General features: G+C 43.2%; 1 protein-coding gene across 2 annotated transcripts in view; it reads right to left on the bottom strand.

Moving 5' to 3' along the window:
• The window catches only part of CUNH1orf226 (chromosome unknown C1orf226 homolog), a 309,548-nt gene that overhangs the window by 78,311 nt on the left and 213,188 nt on the right, over nt 1–18,049 (bottom strand). For both annotated transcript variants that reach the window (XM_008849076.3, XM_008849075.3), the window contains exon 3: nt 14,648–14,740. In XM_008849076.3, the coding sequence (XP_008847298.2) occupies nt 14,648–14,740 (93 nt within the window). The remainder of the gene's footprint in view (nt 1–14,647; nt 14,741–18,049) is intronic.

Below are 18,049 nucleotides of genomic sequence, written 5' to 3'. Positions count from 1 at the left end.
TATTAATCAATTTAAGCACCATTTTACAGACAACAAAATTTTAGTTATAACTAAAATGTAATTACTTTTTGTTGCTGTTGTTTTTGGTCTTTTTGAGACAAAATCTCCCTCCAGCCCCAGCTGGCCCAGAAATCCCTATGTAGATGAAGCTGGCCTTGATCTCACAGAGATTTGCCTGCTTCCGCCTTCTGAGTGCTGGGATTAAAGGCATGTGCCACTATGCCTGATCATAATTATTTTTAAAAGAGTCTTTTCTATGGGCCATTCTTTTGAATGGCCCATTTTGAACAGCATAGAACAAGGAGACTAACTCACTCTCTAAGTAAGAACTCCTTCAGATAATACATAAATACGCCAGGTCCAGACCTTCTTTTCATTGCTGTTTCTTGTTTTGAGACAGGTTATCTCTTGTAGCCCCAGCTGACCTGGAACTTGCTCTGCAGCCCAGGCTGGTCTCAATCTCACACAGATTCACCTGCCTCTGTCTCCCAAGAGAGCTGGGATGAAAAACTGGTGTTTTATAACACCACCATGCCAGGCTCAGACCTCTTTATACTAAATGATCCCAGGCCCTGCCAATACCCCTCACTTGATACACTTTCCAAACTTCTTGCTACCACAGTTGACATTTTTGGTACACATGACACTTGCCAGTATGCCCTTCAAAACTTCTGAACTTCATCCCTGACTCTGATTAACTTGTAGTCTGATCAGCATGGCATAGAGACATGTTCCTTTCTGTGTTCCTGTCTTGACAGTACCCTTAATCTAGCAATGGTGGGTTTATTCCTTAGCTGCCTCATAATCCTACTGGCATCCATTTGGAACTGGTTTCCAACTGAGCAGAAATGTTTTAAGAGTTTAAAGTTCAAATGCTTGGATGCTTATTTCAATACATAAATGTTTACTCTATTTAAATAGAAACATATTATACATTTATGTTCTATTTAAATAGAAACATATTATACATTTAAAATATGATTTGGAAGTGAATTTTTGTGATATGAACATTAAGTCATGCCCAAAGTCATGACAATAAGTTCTGCCTGTCCTTTCAATTCAGTTCAGCAATGTTTACAGAACACCTGCTATCTCCTTGTGAGTCCTGTTGAGTTAATTTCAATTGTCTTATTTTTCAGTCTTAATATTTCTATTTGATTCATTCTAATTCCTTCTGAGTCTATCCTGAGACTTTCTACTTTTTTGTTAGCTTCAGGACAGACGCCGGTTGTGGTGACATGTGCCTATAGTCTGAGCACTTAAGGAAGCTGAGGCAGGAGAATCATTTTGATCTCAGGAGTTCAAGACCAACCTGGGTAATAAACTAAGATACTATCTCAAAATGTAAATAAAAACAAGAGTATTTGTAATTATTCATGAAAGTGTTTCTGTGAGTTCCTCCTTAAGATCTTTGTCAGATAATTTAAAATAGCGGGCATCCTGATGTTAACTTCTATTGATTACCTTTTTTCACTAAAAGTGACATTTTGTCCTTCTTTATATGGTCAGTGACTTTCAAATGAAATCCAAGATCTTTGAACTGGAACTGTTATAAAACTTGATAATTTAATATCAGTAGTTCTGGATCAGGGGAAAGAGAGAGACACCAACTTTCCAGCTGTGGCTTTCCCACTGGTCTCTACTAACATCCAACAGGAAAAAGTGTTTGTTGTTACTCCTGTAATGGGTGCAGTCCCAGCTCATCAGTTGGCATTCGTGCCACAGTGGTTTACGGGGCAAGAGTGCCTAGCGCGTGCTTTCCAAGTGTCCTCCACTGAAAACATGCATTATTGCACTATGACTCAGCCTCACTACTACTGGGCAATAACGGAAGTCTAGTCTCTACACAGCCTCCACTGATGGAAACCCTGCTCTCTTAACACTACCTGATGGGGTTGTTTGGGTACCTCATAAGAGCTAAGCAGTGGGGGAGGTCAGGGCTCTACTTAGTCAGGCTCGCCTCAGTGTCAGGAGCTTGGAGAAGAGTGTTTTCTGTGCATTTGCCTGAAAGAGTGGTTATTATCTGACAGTTTTCTACCTTGCAAGGCTGACCCCTTTGCCCCTTCCTCCTCCTTCGGCCGGAGAGTAGGCTTTCATGTGTTCCCACTGCATAATTGCATTGCCAGTTTTTTTAGCTTTGAGTCTCCGATATATGAGGTGAAAAGAAACCTCAGGTCACAATCATATCATTCCTAAGTCTCCAGGGCAGTCTTCTCTCCACCTTTCAGAATCATATATCTGTTTTATTAATTTATTGTTATTATTATTTTGGTCTTTTCTGAGACAGGGTCTCCCTGTAGCCTCAGCTGGCCTGGAACTTACTACGCAGACCAGGCTGACCTTGAAGAGATCAGCTTGTCTCTGCCTCCTGAGTGCTGGGATTAAAGGAATGTGCCACCACGCCTGGCCTCATATATTTGTTTTATATATAATATCCAGAGTTTAGAGTTGAATTTAGCAGGAGGGATAGGGGAAAATGTTAAGCATACTCCTCTGAAGTCTCAGTCAGGCCTGGCATGGACAGTCCTCTGATTTCAGAGATCATGAACTGAGCGTGATTGTGTCAGTCCCTATGCCTGCACAGAGCTCAGCCCCATGCTACTCAGTACACAGCGGTGGTGAGGTAAACACCTGGTAGGGGCAATGATGGCAGACTGTGCTGCTCTGAGGCATGGATCCTCACTGCCTTCAGAGTCATATCAGAAGAGTCTGTAACTCAGATTACTTGCTATTCTGCTGCAGTTTTCAAAGTTGGCAGAATAACTGACCCAATGTGCCAAAGAGACCATGAAATTCCGAGACTCTGCCACCGCCCCAGCCCTGAAGAGGATATTTTGTTAAGGGGACAATGTGGTTTACATTCTGTATAGCTGATGAGACCAACCTGCCAATCTTGCCAGAGGTGACTGCACTCAGGATGTGAGCCCTGCAGCCTATACAGGTGGAAGGGCAGGTGCCACTGAGGGACTGGGACAAATTTACCAATTCCTAAGCATCAAATGCCAACTATGGCCAACCAAAGCTTCTCCTTAGGGAATATCAAATCCTAGACTGCTATCCCCAATAACAACAGATGGTTTCTGTGACTTGCTGCGTTTATTTCTACTCAAGCTGGATGTGAAGCTAAGAAACAGAAAGAACCAAGTACCAGCTTATGTTTCTTCCCACCCCGGAATGCACCTCCGTCATCAGAGATAACTCAGAGAAGACTTCTTTGCAATTCTAAAGACTGTAATGAATATATCAGTTCATTAAAAAGAAAGAACAAAGAAGAAAAACAATATGAAGCAACCATTTTCCTTTGTTGGCATTCCCGAGTTGGAATACAGAGAGACCAGGTTTCAGCCTCTAAGTTAACTTCACAGGAATCAACAGTGGCAGAGTCTACATAAGTCAGGAAACTTTAATTTTAGTAGATATATCATTATTCATATAGCATATCCTGAGATGGAAGGAAACCCATAACGCTATGTCCACCTATTTTCCTTTCCTGAAAAAAATCCCATTAAATCCAGCGTTCTTTAAGGTCTTGCAGTAAGCCTTGAATATGTCTAATAAATTTATAAAGAGACCAAAAAATCGTCAAGATAACTCAAAGAGTTTAAGGGAGTATAGCCTCACCAATGTTTTGATTACCCAAGAACCTAAGATAAACATGAAGGTTTTTTGTTTTTAAATCCAGTATCATCAATGTGTCAGTGATAACTCAAGAGCATCAGAGGTGAAGGGTCTGCACCCCTCATACTCATCACCTCAGGACTCTTCCTACTTAACTCTTCCAGATGATGCTCTGTGGTTAGTCTTTGTCAACTTGACACAAACTAGAGTCACCTGGGAAGAAGGGTCCCAATTGAAGAATTTGCTCCATCAGATTGGCCTATGGGCATGTCTTTCAGGCATTTTCTTAATTTCTGATTGATGCAGAAGGGTCTAGCCCTAGGCAGGTGGGCCTGGGCTGTATAAAAAAGCGAGCTGAGCAAGCCAGGGAAAGTAAGCCAGTAAGCAGCCTTCTCCACTGTCTCTTCTTCAGTTTCTGCTTCCAGATTCTGCCTTCCTTCAATGATAGACTATAACCTTCAATGATAGACTATAACCTACAAGATAAAATAAACCCACTCCTCTCCACATTGCTTTTGGTCATGGTGTGTAGCACAGCAACAGAAATCAAACTAGAACATGCTCCAAGGTGTGCAATCACCAGCTGGTGATTTTACAATACTAGGGACTGAACTAGGACTGAAAGCTTATGCTTTACCACTGAGCTATTATATCCCCAGCGTAACTGAAGAACTGTCCAATTCCTCTCTCTAGGTCTGAAACAATTTCTCTTCCTTTATTCCTTATTTTTCTAAATGGAAATACTCTTTTTCTCAGGGAAAAAATTAGCCAAATAAATAGAGAATGAAAATAAGAATAAAACAAATGATTGGGCTTTATAAGATTAGAAATCAAAGTTGGCTTCAACTGTAGGCTAGAGAGGTATTACTAACCAGTAACTACAGCCAAACTCAGTTTAATTTTCTTCAGAAAGCTCACATAGCTCCAAGCTATACCTGAAACCAGTATCTCCCTCCTTCCCTCCCTCCTTCTCTTCCTCCTTCCTTCCCCAATTCCCTCCCCTTCCCTTCTCTAGCTCCCTCCCTTCATCCTTACATAAATGCCTGAAGATAGGACTTCAGTTCTTGGTAGCTGTGAGGAAATTTTCAGTTTTACTACTTGCCATGCTGACTCAACTGTGGTCTCTGGGACAGGCAGGAAATGAAGATGTTCACAGTCCAGGTGGGAGTGGAAGGATGGCTGAGGGGGCAGGAACCTCTAACACTGCAGCACCACTGTGCGTGCCCTCTGGGGAAAGGGTACCATTCACGGCACAGGAGAAGCAGCAGGGCTGCCTTCACCCCCTTTCCACCCCAGACATGCCCCCACATGGCCCCATTGGGAGAACAAGCACTAACAACAGCAGGGGTGGAGAGGACAATTAGCTAAGCACCCAGCAAGTTAATACTCACCTTGCATTAGCTCTGCAAATATAAAGAAATGGGGAAAAATCAAGAGCGCAGAGCGAGTACCTGATAGAGTGCACTGATGCCCTAGGGTCGAGTACCTGGCATTCCCACATGGAATTCTGCAGTCCTGTGTGTATGGCTCCTCCCTCTTATTCCTTGTTCCCTGCATGTCTGCTAAGGACTTCCAGAGCACTGGTGAGTCTTTTGTGGATGCTCTGAACCCAAGGTCATTAATTTAACCATCTCTCTGCCTCTCCCCACATCTTTCTTTATGAATTCCTTATTTTACAGTAATTTTTCTTCTACCTATCTACCTGCTTGTTCATCCATCCATCCATCCATCCATCCATCCATCCATCCATCCATCCATCTATCCATCCATCCATCTCACTAGGTTGCCTTGGCTCACCTGGAACTCACTATGTAGTTCAGGGTGACCTCAAACTCACAGAGATCAGCCTGTTTCTGCTTCTGGAATGCTGGGATTAAAGGCCTGCACCATCACACCTGGCCTCTACTATAATTTTTTTAAGTAGTGTAACTTGAAGGTTCTACTTCATACACTAAAGGATGTGGACACAAGAGCATACTCTAGCAAGCTCTGGTTCTAGGGAGTGTCTCTAACCTAGGGCCAGGCTGCTGTACCCTGAAACCCATCATCACAATCTTGCAGGGATCATGCTTTTCTGGGTTGCTTCCGGTCCAGGACTGAGTGAGGAGGAAGGCCAAGACAGCCTCTTCTGGTAACGGGGAGAATCCTGAGGGATGGCCTTGCCAGTCCTTCCCAAGGCTGCACTGCAGTCTGACTTTCACCAGCCAGCCCTGCAGTCTGCCAGTTATCCCAGCCTTTTCCAGGTCCCTCCTCATTTTCTCCTACAGGCATTCAGTACTGCCTTGGCAACTGCTTCTCAGACAGACTTGGAATGTGAGAAAGGGCAGATATAGGAGAATCATTTTTACCTGTTTCAATTTGTATTCTCATATGTTCCATAGTTGTTAAGGGAATAAAACCCTTTGGTGTCTGTTGTCATTATTGTTGTTGTTTTGTAGCCCAGGCTGGCCTTGAACTTAATATGTAGCTGAGGATAACTTTGAACTTCTGGTCTTTCTACCTCCACCTCCTGAGTGGTGGGATTATAGATATGTATCACCACAACTAGCATATGTATACAATGCCGGGGATCAAGCCCAGGGACTCTACTGACTGAGGTACATTCCCAGCCTCCACTGATCTATTTAAGGAAGGAACTTCTGCACAATACTTCTATCTAAATTGTTAAAATTAACCACTTTAAAGATGCCCACTGAGGCTCAGAGGGCAACTTATTTCCCTCCAATGCCACTCATTCAGTGGTAAGTAAAACCCATGTCTTTTACCTCTAAACCTCTAATTCTCTTTACTATGTCAAGAGGAGAAATCAAAATCTTTCATCCTGATAGGAAGGTCTCTGCTTTCAACAGAGGATGGAGAGAAAGGGCTTGCATGTGCTAGTATAAGACTACTGACTGGGGTAAGTGCATCCTTGATATAAAACTTTCTATTTCCTTTATCTACAGAGTGCAAATATCAAGTCCTCCATGAAAAGTCATGGCCATTCTGTCATTCCAAAAGCTCTTGGCTGGGAAGTTCAAAGGTAGGACTGATTGGAAAAAAGCCAAGAAAAGAGTCAAGAATAATTATCCTGGGGTTGGAGAGCTGGCTCAGCAGTTAAGAGCACTGCTGCTCTTACAGAGAACCTAGCTTCCCAGTACCCACATGGCAGCTAAAATCCATCCATCTGTAACTTCAGTTCCAGAGGATCTTATGCCCTCTTCTGGCCTTCACAGGCATTGCATACACAGATACACTTACATACATGCACTTATATACGCTCATAAACATAAAATAAAAATGAATTTTAAAAAAATTTTAAAAGAATAATCTCCCAGCAGTCCTCCCTCCTTTGGGATGTTCAGCCTGTGTGTGGCATCTTTGAAGTCTTCCCCTGGGAACCTAGGAGCAGAGGAAGAGTGAATACTGACATTTAGTTGTTATTCCTATTGGAAGTCATCGGTGAGCATGTCCTAAAGTATGAAACATTTGGCATTGTTCGACACAGTGTCATTCACTCACTTGACAGCAATGATGACTTCTTTAAAGGGTATTGTAATAAAAATAAAAAGCCCAGCAAGGCTACAGAAGCTCTGCTTGACAAGTTTTCCGTGCTCCTAAGTGAAAAAAAAGTTGTCTCCCTCATTTAGGTCCAATCTTTGGATATAGGAAAGTGCATTTCAAAACTAGTGTGCTAATAAACCTTCACAGAGCACATGCTATTCCTAATATGCCCATTTAAAAGTAGCAGAAAATAAAGGTCAAGAAATACAGCTCAGTAGAAAGATGGCTGCACTGAATTTAGGTTGTGGATTCACAATTTGGCCGTCACTAGCTACCTAGGTGACCTCTTACCCTCTCATCCTCTGTTACCAAATCTAACCAATTTGGAGGCAGAGCAGATCATTTTTGAAGTCCTTTCTTCTAAATTCTGAGTCTGTAATTCTGAGTACCTCCTTTTTGTACCCTGTTGGATCAGAATTCCTTGTTTCTATAGCAACTAACATACTTGTTGGGCCAGAAAAATAATTTCCTTGTGAGGTGATGGCCCTATGACAGAATATAAGTTAGAAGTTAAAGACTAGATTTTGCTGAGGATGTAGCTTAGTGGTAGAATGCTTGCCTAGCATATGTGAGGTCCTGAGTTCAATTCTCAACACCAGAAAAACAGAGAGAGAGAGAGAGAGAGAGAGAGAGAGAGAGAGAGAGAGAGAGAGAGGAGGAAGGGAGGGAGGGAGGGAGGGAACCCAAATCTATTAATTAGGCCATTTCCTGCAGGGTAGCATTTGTGTTAAGGAATCTGATATGTACGTGCCCATATGCATGTGCATATACGTGTGAACATGTGCACACACAGACTGGCATGGTAGTTAAAAGAGTCTGCTTAGGATCTAAGCAAAACTGAGCTGGTTTGAACCCTGATTGGACCACTGATGGGACTTGAAATCTTGCTGCATCTTCTGTAGCAAGATGAGCATCAGAATGGTTTGTACACATCAATTTGCGGGAATTTACTAAGTATGAGTGCATCAATACTAGAAGAGCATAGGTGCTCAATGTCACCACGTACTATTATTAGCAGCTGGTCTCATTATCAGCTTGATGTGTAATTACTGCCGTCACTTTACTCCCTTTCTCCTTCGACCTTCCAAAGCAGATAAAATATCACTTTAAAGAAGACATGTTCCGGGGCTGGAGAGTTGGCCCAGCAGTTAAGAACACTGGCTGCTCTTGCAGAAGACGCGGGGTTCAAATCCCAACACCCACATGATGGCTAAACAACCATCTGTAACTCCAGTTCCAGGGTAGGGTATCTGATGCCCTCTTCTGTCCTCCTTGGGCATTGCACAACATGGGTGCACTTACACATATGTAGGCATAACACTCATACACATAAAACTACAAAAATTTTAAAAAATTTTAAAAAGGAAGACATGTTCCCTTCCCCCTAAAGGTTCACATATGGGTGGGGAAAGAGATGAATTAATGTGGGGCTGCGGGCATAGTTCAATAGTACAGTATATGCTTAACATGAATGAGGCCCCAGGCTCAACCTCTAGCACCCAAAACTAAAACAAAGCAACTCAATGCAATTTTTCAAGAGCTGTAATAGACTCTGTGTATACGTAGTGCCATTATTAGTTAATTTGGGGCCAGCAAGATGGCTTAACAGGTAACAGCACTTGTTGCCAAGTCTAAAGGCCCAAGTTTGATTCCCAGGACCCTCACAGTGGAGGGAGAGAGCTGACTCTTACAAGTTGTTCTCTGACCTCCACACATCCATGTGTACACACACATACACACATACACACACAAACACAAATAAATAAAATAAATAAATAGATGCAATTTTAAAAAATGAATAGTTAATACTGGGCTGGGGAGATGGCTGTCAGGAAAGTGCTTGCTCCATAAGAATGAGAACCTGAGTGTGGATTTCCAGACTCACACACACACAAATGCAATAAATTATTATTATTATTATTATTATTATTATTATATTATTGTTGTTGTTTGAGGCAGAGTTTCACTGTATCCCCAGTTGGCCTAGAACTTACTACGTAGATCAGGCTGGCCTCAATCTCAAGGGGACCCACCTGCCTCTGCCTCCTGAGTGCTGAAATTGAAGGTGTGGCACCACTACACCTGGCTTATAAATTAATTTTTTAAAGAAATAATTAATTTGGGGTAAGGGAGATAGCTTAGCCAGGAAGTACCTGCCACACAAGTATGAGAACCTGAATTTGGATTCCCAGCACTCTAGATGGGGAAGCACAGTTCTGTAACATCAACACTGGGAGGTCAGACGCAGGCTTGCCAGCCTAGCAGAACTGGTGAATTGCAAGTTCACTGAAAGACCCTGTCTCAAAAAATAAGGTGGAGACTGATGGAGGAAGACACCCGATGTCAACCTCTGTCCTCCACACACACGTGCACAAACCCATAGGAACATTAAATTATAACACATACAGAAAGAGTTAATTTTGCCAGAAAGAATCCATATCTAAAACCCAATGTATCTTACAAAATTCCTAGAAATGGTAAACACAGGTCATAAGAATGTTGAAGTCTTTCTAACCTGTCACCTTAGAGGATTCCCAACAAAGCTAGTGTCTTACAAGAGAAATCATATAAAATTGAGCTGTTTAGTAGAAAGATCCCTTGGATGAAGTTCAAGATTAATCTTAGTCAGGATTCTACTCCTTAGTAAATAGTGCTGTGTAATTCCAGAATTATAACAATAATCATTATTAGATCCACAGACAAGATAACTACTTGTGCCTCTTTTATACTGAAGAGAATGCCCTGATTGAGACACATCAAAGCAAGGCCAATTATCTTAGCAACTGGGCTTGTACTTCAAATTCAACCCAAGACTCAGAAGGAATTTGTGATTCATGATCTGCTGGCATCAGTTCAAGAAGAGAGAATTTTTAGACAGTTGTTAACATCACCAAAAAGATGGATTTTACATCTCAATGAGAGGATTGTAGCATATTTGGCTACTGCCTGGATACTGCACCTGGAGATCAGTCACCCACTACGAAATATGCTAGTGACTTCTATTGAAGCCTTTTTACAGAAGTGCTTGAGAAAGGCTCTGATGCCTGGTGTGTGTGTGTGTATTTGCACATGGAGGTCAGAGGTCAGCCTCAGGAGCTGTTCCTCAGGAGCTGTCCACCTTGTTTTTTTGAGACAGGATCTCTCTCTGACATGGTGCTTATCAGGTAGGCCATGCTGGCTAGCCAGCAAGCACTAGAGATCCAGCTGTCTCCATCCATTGTTGGGATTACACATGTACCACCACACTGGCTTTTTTTGCATATATATAAGTGTAATGTGTATATGCTTGTTTTGCATCTGTGCACAGATGTATATGTGCATGTGGAGGCCCAAAGTTGGTGTCTTCCTCAGTCACTCTCTACTTAATTTATTGAGGCAGAGTCTCTTGCTGAACCCCAAAGCTTGCTGATTCCAGTTAGTCTAGTTTGCCAGTTTGCCCTCCTCCCCTGTTTCCACCTCCCTAGTGCTGGGATTACAGGCAGCCAACATACCTTCTTGACTTTACATGGGTGCTGGGAATATGAACTCCAGTGGTCACACTTACACAGTAAGTGCTTTATCCACTGAGCCCTTGCTCCAGCCCCCGTGCTCAGCTGTTTTTACATTGGTTCTGGGGATTTAACTCAGGTCCTCATGCTTAAAAGCAAAGTACATTACCAACCAAACTATCTCCCCAGCTTCCTGCTCCCACTTTTTAAGCTGATATTTTGACAGAGGAGAAAAGGAGAATAATGTGATAACCTAAAGTAACAAACTAAGACTTCATTACGTATAGCTGCTAATTTCTTCTAGATTTAATGACACTATCACACACAAATAACATTCATTCATCCAAGTAGTCAAAAGCCAGTTGTTGAAAACAGGCTGTATCAGGCCAACCAAGGATAATGTTGATCTTACAAAGATGGTCCTGCCTTATAAAGTTCATTAGGAGGCAGGAGCCCCTTGTAAACATCCCCTCCACTGAGAAGCACTCCACAACTGGTCAGTTATGGGTGGTCTAGGACACAGAGGAGGCCTCAGTGCTGCTCTAGGAGGTGTGTGACCTCAGAGAGTTCCCAGATGGCCAGAAGATTGGAAGATAACAAGGCCCATTGGCCTCTGAGGTCTGCTTTCTCTGCAGCCCAGAAGGTCCTCAGAGGTCTGAAGACTAACAGGCATTAAGAAGCAGAGATCCAAAGCTTGTGCAAAGATCTAACCTGAAAAAATCATAGTGATTTCCGAACCCAGATCTTCATTTCATAGTTAAAGCTCAAAACAAATTGCTTAGCACACGCCAGGAAGGGTGGTGCCAGGACCAGAACCCAGGTCTTCTTGCCTCTGCTGAGGGCTCGTTCCAACATGTCACACCGACCCAGTAAAAATCAAGACATTGTTTGCAGGAGGAGAAGACTACTCAAGATCTCACCAGATAATTACCAAGTAGTCAGCAGAAATGCCAGGCTACACATAGTGGTGCTGCTGACAGCTGAACATAAGCCGTGCTGCTCTCTGCCTAAGGCTAGCTGGCAGGAGGATTAGGCCTTCATTCAATTACAGTGGCCATTACTGGCACTAGCTGACTGCTCCATTCTCTTGGAAGAAACTAAACATTTACAGTGTGGGACAGCTACTCCTGCCTTTCCCAACTCTACAACAGAAAGAAAGTGTGGCTGAGCTTGGTGGCAGCACACTCAGCTACCAGGGCTGTCACATGGGAACCAGATGACAAAAAGGCTGATTACTGCTAATGTGCATTCATCTGCCAGAGGCAGGAGAATATGCACACTGTGATTAAAGACATTATCCATATCACAACCCAGCCCTGAAACGGACACCAGGCAGGCGTGGGTGGAGGAAACAAGATGGGAGGCTCCTCTTTCCCAAGCTGGCATGGGAGGAATCAGATCTAGGACCGACCTGCCACATCACCTCTTTCCCAGGACAGGAGGGAAAACACTGGAGATTACCAAGCATGCAGTTTCAGAGTAAGTCCCAGGGCTCCCTTGGGGACATGCTGCTCTCACCTTGCTTTCATGTACTTAGGGAAAGAGGGGGTGGGGTGGCTTATCTCTCAGGTAACACCCCAGCATCCTGCTGCCCTTATCGATATGCAATCGACCCTGCCTTCCAATACAGGATGGAGATGGTACCACACATGGTAACTGATACAAGGAAGAGCCAGGGGTGAGATGGGAAATTAGATTGTTCTCTAGGGACAAAAGCTGAAGTTGCTCCATTGTGGAGCACATCAAAGGTACACCAAGTTATCCAAAAGGAACATAATAGCTCCCAGGAACCTAAGTGAAAGTAATATGTGCATTGAGGTGGTGCAGAGATTCAGAGAACAGAAGTTACAATGTCATGTGGGGAAACGTTGGCCAGGCCTGTCAAACAGACCCAGGGAATTGTATCTCCCAATAAAGTCACTATAAACATCTAATAGTTTCAACATTCCTATCATAAAATAGGCCAACTTCTCTACCTAGTAACCCTACCCTGATTCCCCCTCCTCATGTGGTTTATTTCCAACAGACAGAAAATATGTATTTTTCAAGATAATGTCTGGTCCAGGAAATAATTCTGTTTCAGTGAGAATTAAGAATCTATTTGTCCAATTTGTACATCTACCTCCTTTGAGCTAGTCAGTGTGACTCAGACTAGGCATCCTGAGGTTCAAAACCTCAAAACCGATGAGTCTGGACTTTTTTTTTAAGATAGGAGTAATAAGTTTGTCTTTTTTCCTTTTTTGATTTTTCAGAGTTTCATGGATGTATACAATGGAATTGTGATCATATGTACCCCATTGCCCTCTCTCACCCCCTTCCCATTCCTGCAGAACCCCTCTTCTCCCTAACCGTGCTTCCTCCTACTTTACCATCTCTTTTCTGTGCAGATCTTGTGCAGGCTGCCATAGCTGCTATGTGTTCAGATTGGAACAGCCATGTCATATCCAGAAGACAGCATTCCATACTCTTGTGCACATCCTCAGTCTCTTATAATCTCTCTGCCCCCTCTTCTGCAATGCTGCCTGGGTTTTGTGATTTGACAGGCGGACAGCTTAGCAAATATCAAGGGAAGAGAAAGGTCTGTGAGACAATCACCAGCTAAGAGGAACACAGTACCTGATGGAGGGCTGGATGACAATGGATGTGAAAACATCTTATCACCTAGAAAATGTTCGTAAATGGCAATTATGTTATCAGTTGGTTACATAAGCCAGTCTCCTTGAACCAGGAATATGGGTTGTACCACCTCCCCTCAAATATCTGTCACTCAAGTTAACATTGCCCTCACTGATGATTCCAAGCCCAGGACCTTAACAGGCATCAGCTTGTTCATTAACTCTCTTACTCCAGAACTCCCCAGAGAAGATACTCTCAGGACTATGAAACATGCACATAGGTGAGGGTGGAGAGAAGGCAGGAAGGATGTCCCTGACTGTAGCAATTGTGACAGGAGGCCACAGGAAGCATACTAGGGCTTCAGGGAACACCTGGGGTGGGGACTGAGGGTTGCTCCAGGTGGCTGTCTCCTCTTATGCACTCTCCCTCTGAAACCTGCTATTAATTGCAGGTTAATCACCTCTATCTAAAACACAACACTACCAAGCTTCAAATTTTAGAGGTTTTTGTTGTTCATGGTGGTGGTGTTTTAAAAATTCTTTTTTATGTATATTTTTATTGAATTTTTGTGCATTTAAAACAAAACATCTTAATCATCTTTATACCCCCCTCCCCCATCCAAATCCCTCATATCTCCCCCACCAAATTTCATGCATTCTGTCATATATGTTAAGGCCTATTGAGTCAAGTAACTGTACCCAGACATCCCTCAGTGCAAATTTATCCACTGGGGTCTGGTCAACCCATCTAGAGTCAGTCCCTTCAAGACCAACTCTCCCTCACCTGGCAGTGCTGCTGTTGTTTTTGTTTGGGATGGGGGGTGGATCAGGGAATATTTACATAAAGCAGTTGACCCATCTCTACATCTGAAAAATCTGAAATCCATAAGGCCCCAACATCAGAAAATTTTAGAGTATTGAAATGATATCTAAAGTCTTTCAGAATTTGAAGCATTTGAGTTTCAGCTGCAAATTCAAGTCCAGCCTGGGATATATAGTACACCCAGTCCCCAAACCCCAAAACACACACACACACGCACACACACGCACACACACACACACACACATACACACATACACACACACACACACCTCAAAAGTAAAGTTATCCAAACAGAACCAAGGCTTTGAATATGAGGAGGGGGCTGCTGGGAGATGGCCTATTGCCTATGGGCCATCAAGACTGACTGGGCAATGTCTCACCAGGCCATTGACCTCTGTCTCATACTCCACCCCAGCTGTGGTTTAGCAGCATTATTGCTAGTCAAAACAGAGACCACTAGATAAAGGGGTAATTCTGTACAGAGTGTTCTAGAGGAAAAATTATCCTATGCCTACCTTCCCAAGCTTCCCTCTTGACCAAATTCTGGTTTAGTCACTTACCTTTTTCTTTTTCTTCAGAATCACTTTCACACCATCCACTGAAACCATGATGCTCACTTTCTTCTTCTTGATGTTCTTGGCTTTAAACTCATACTACAAAGGAGAAGAGAACAAAGAAATGGATTCTAGTTAGACCAGTGCATCTGCAGGGCCACAGCTGACCTGACAAGGGTCACAGTCAGGGCAGGGGAGCTGGTGCATTCTGTGGCATAGGAAGCTCCTCTGGGAAACACAAACAAGTGGACTACTGCAGGCAGGGCAATGGGGGACAACAGGGACTCTGAATAACTATCAATTTCTCCACTTGGCCATCAGCTAGGACCCTGGAAATGAACCTAAGCCATCCTAATGAAATGAAAATACAGCCTGCTTTGAAAGTCTCTTCAATGTATCAGAACCTTCCCTCAATAGCTCATCTTGCCATTAAAGACTCATTGTCAGGCAAGTACTCCCTATGTCTCACCAAATGCTGCTAGAACACCATTCCACTCCCAGCAAAGATTAAGGACTGGAACCAGGCTTCACATCAGAGCTTCTTACATATGAAAAAATAATTATGAATTCCAAGTTACTCCCCACAAGTTTCATCCCCAAATTCCTTTATCTGTGGGCCCGTCTCCAAATCTACCCACAGACTCATCATTCTGAAGATTTTGGGGCTAGAAAGACATTCTGGAAAAGATCTGGCCAATGATAACCATACAGCATTGCCTTGTACCTCCATGTTTTAAACTCACATTTGCAGTCCTGGACAGGCAGCTCCAACCACTGCTTCAGAACCTTAGTCAGCCTCCACCCCAAGTCTTTCTGTTGCACTGTGACCATGCATAGCCATTTCTTATGCCTGTACAGATGTTCAGATGGGAAGTTGGACTCATTTCCCTCAGTGAGTTTCATTCTCAATGCTCCTCAAGTGTATCAAAACCATTTTCTCCAGGCATGATGACTCAGCATTTCTCTGACAGGCTGATACAGGAGGACTGCTACCAGTTTGAGGACAGCTTGGTTACATAGTGAGTTCTAGGCTAGCCTGGGCTACAGAGTGAGACCATGTCCCCTAAAACCAAAACCAAAACAAAACAACAATGAAACACACAAAAATGTATTCCATTTGATTTCTATCTTAGTATCATTGACTAGAAAATGTACCTGGACAGTTCTCCAATCAAACATCTGGGATACAGACTAATGTAATAAGTAACTCAATACTCAGAACAAAGACCTCCAACTATCCAGCTCCTTACCTGTGCTCCTGAAACCTAATTATTTCTATAGTCAATATGTTGATAGGAATTAATGTAATCCATCCCAATGGGTTAAAGACATAATCCTCATTGAAAACCCATCAGAATCCAGACCCTTCCTCCACCAGATATGCCTTTTAATAATCTGATTTCAAGAGTTTCCGAGCTGGAGATATAGCTCAGTACCTGCCTAACATGGAGGAGGCCTGGGCCCAAACCTAGCACCATATAAACCAGATATAGTTCTGCATACCTGTAATTCTATCACTCAGGAGGTAGAGGCAGGAGGATCAGAGGTTGAAAGTTATGCTTGGCTCCATAACAAGTTGAAGCCAGCCTGGGCTCCAGGGGACCCTGTCTCAAAAAGTGAATAAAGAAGAGAACATCAAGACGGCTCAGTGGGTAAAAGTGCTTGCTAAGCAAGCCCGATGACCTCAGTTTGATTCCCAGAATCCACATAAACATGAAGGGAGAGAACCCAACTCCACAAAGTTATCCTCTGACCTATACACACAGACACACAGGGACACACACACACAAATAATAAATTTAAATGAACAAATAAATAAGAAGTTCCCCATTGCCCGTAGTCTGTCCCTTCCACTAAGATCTTAGTGCTCTTCCTGTTGTTTAATCCTCCTTCTCTTCCTCCTCCTAATCATCATCATCATCATCATCATCATCATCATCATCATCATATCTCAGTATATAGCCCTGGCTGGCTTAAAACTCACCTGTCTCTGCCTCCTGAGTGCTAGGATTGAAGGTGTGTTCTACCACACCAGACAAGGGCAAGTCCCCTCTAACTGAGGTAAAATATTCTGTCTATTATCAGCACAGGCACTGGGCTACAGCTGACTAATCTCTAGGTGTTGATAACGTACATCTCTCCCCAGTCTAATGGCCACCTCCCCTCAGCCTTAATCACTGTGCCCTATATAAACTGCCTTTTATTACTAGGGCCTGGAAGAAGGGCAAATCAGCAATCACACAGGAAATAGCAAAAGTCTGTTTCGCCAGAACTCGAAGCCAAAGAACACTGAAGAGTAAAAATGAAAGAGGTTGTGTGTCTGTCTATCTGTGGCAGGATGGGGAGGAGGGCTCTTTGTCACTGAATCTGCTTGGGACAGGACCTGAGCCTCATAACACAATGCCCTCTAACTCTGCAGCATGAGCCCAGGTGGTAGCTAGAGTTACCTGGGAACCTGCTCCAACTCAGGTTTGTCCCTGGACTGCAGCATTCTGCTCAGCTGCAAGTCTACATGAAATGAAATGACCTGTGGGTGGGAGAACCCAGCGACGCAATTCTTGAATTGGTTGACTTTGGCCTCATGCCAACCAAGAAAGGCAAACCAGCCATAGTTCCTGACCACACCTGCATTTATCCCTGCTCATTTGAACTTTAACAAACACACCTTCCAGCTGTACCCTCTTCTGAACAAGTCCTGAAAATCGGGGCTGCTCCTTCACACACATGCAAAGGAGGCATTCCAATAAACTCTGGCAGAAGTGAAAAGGACAGCAATCTGGAAGTATCCAGTGGAGACAAATTCTGCCCTAGACAGGTCAATCTCAGCTACTCTACTGTTGTTCTCTTCAAGTACATCACTTTCACATTCTCTACACACTCCTTTCTCTCATAGAGCAACAAAAGTAAAATAAGAAATAGCAAGTACCGACCTCTGCTGGGTTCTAGGTTCTCTCTAGCCTCAATTTCATTTTATTTTATTTGGGTGTGTATGTGTGAGTGTATGTTACTTTTATTACTTTTATTTTATGTGTATGAGTATACTCATATACATGCCTGCATGTACGTAAGTGTACCAGTGTCATGCAATGCTCATGGAAGTCAGAAGAGGGTGTCAGATCTCCTAAAACTGGAGTTATGGATGGTTATTGACTGCCATGTGGGTGCTGGGAACCAAATCTGGGTCCTCTGCAAGAACAGCCAGTGCTCTTAACCACTGAACCATCTCTCCAGTCCCTGTGAGTATATGTTCATGTGGGTACATGTGTGTGTGGGTATGGATATGTATGTACGCATGCATGTGGAGACTAGAGGTCAACATCAGGTGTGTTCCTGAGGAGTTATTCACTTTGTTTTATGAAACAAGGTTTTTCAGTTGACCTGGAGCCTGCGTATGGGCTAGGCTGGTGC

Source organism: Nannospalax galili, unplaced genomic scaffold (genome assembly GCF_000622305.1).
Source record: "Nannospalax galili isolate Female #2095 unplaced genomic scaffold, S.galili_v1.0 scaffold884, whole genome shotgun sequence".
Taxonomy (NCBI): domain Eukaryota; kingdom Metazoa; phylum Chordata; class Mammalia; order Rodentia; family Spalacidae; genus Nannospalax; species Nannospalax galili.
The sequence above is the reverse complement of the archived record's forward strand: the minus strand, read 5'-3'. Positions and strand labels throughout refer to the sequence as shown.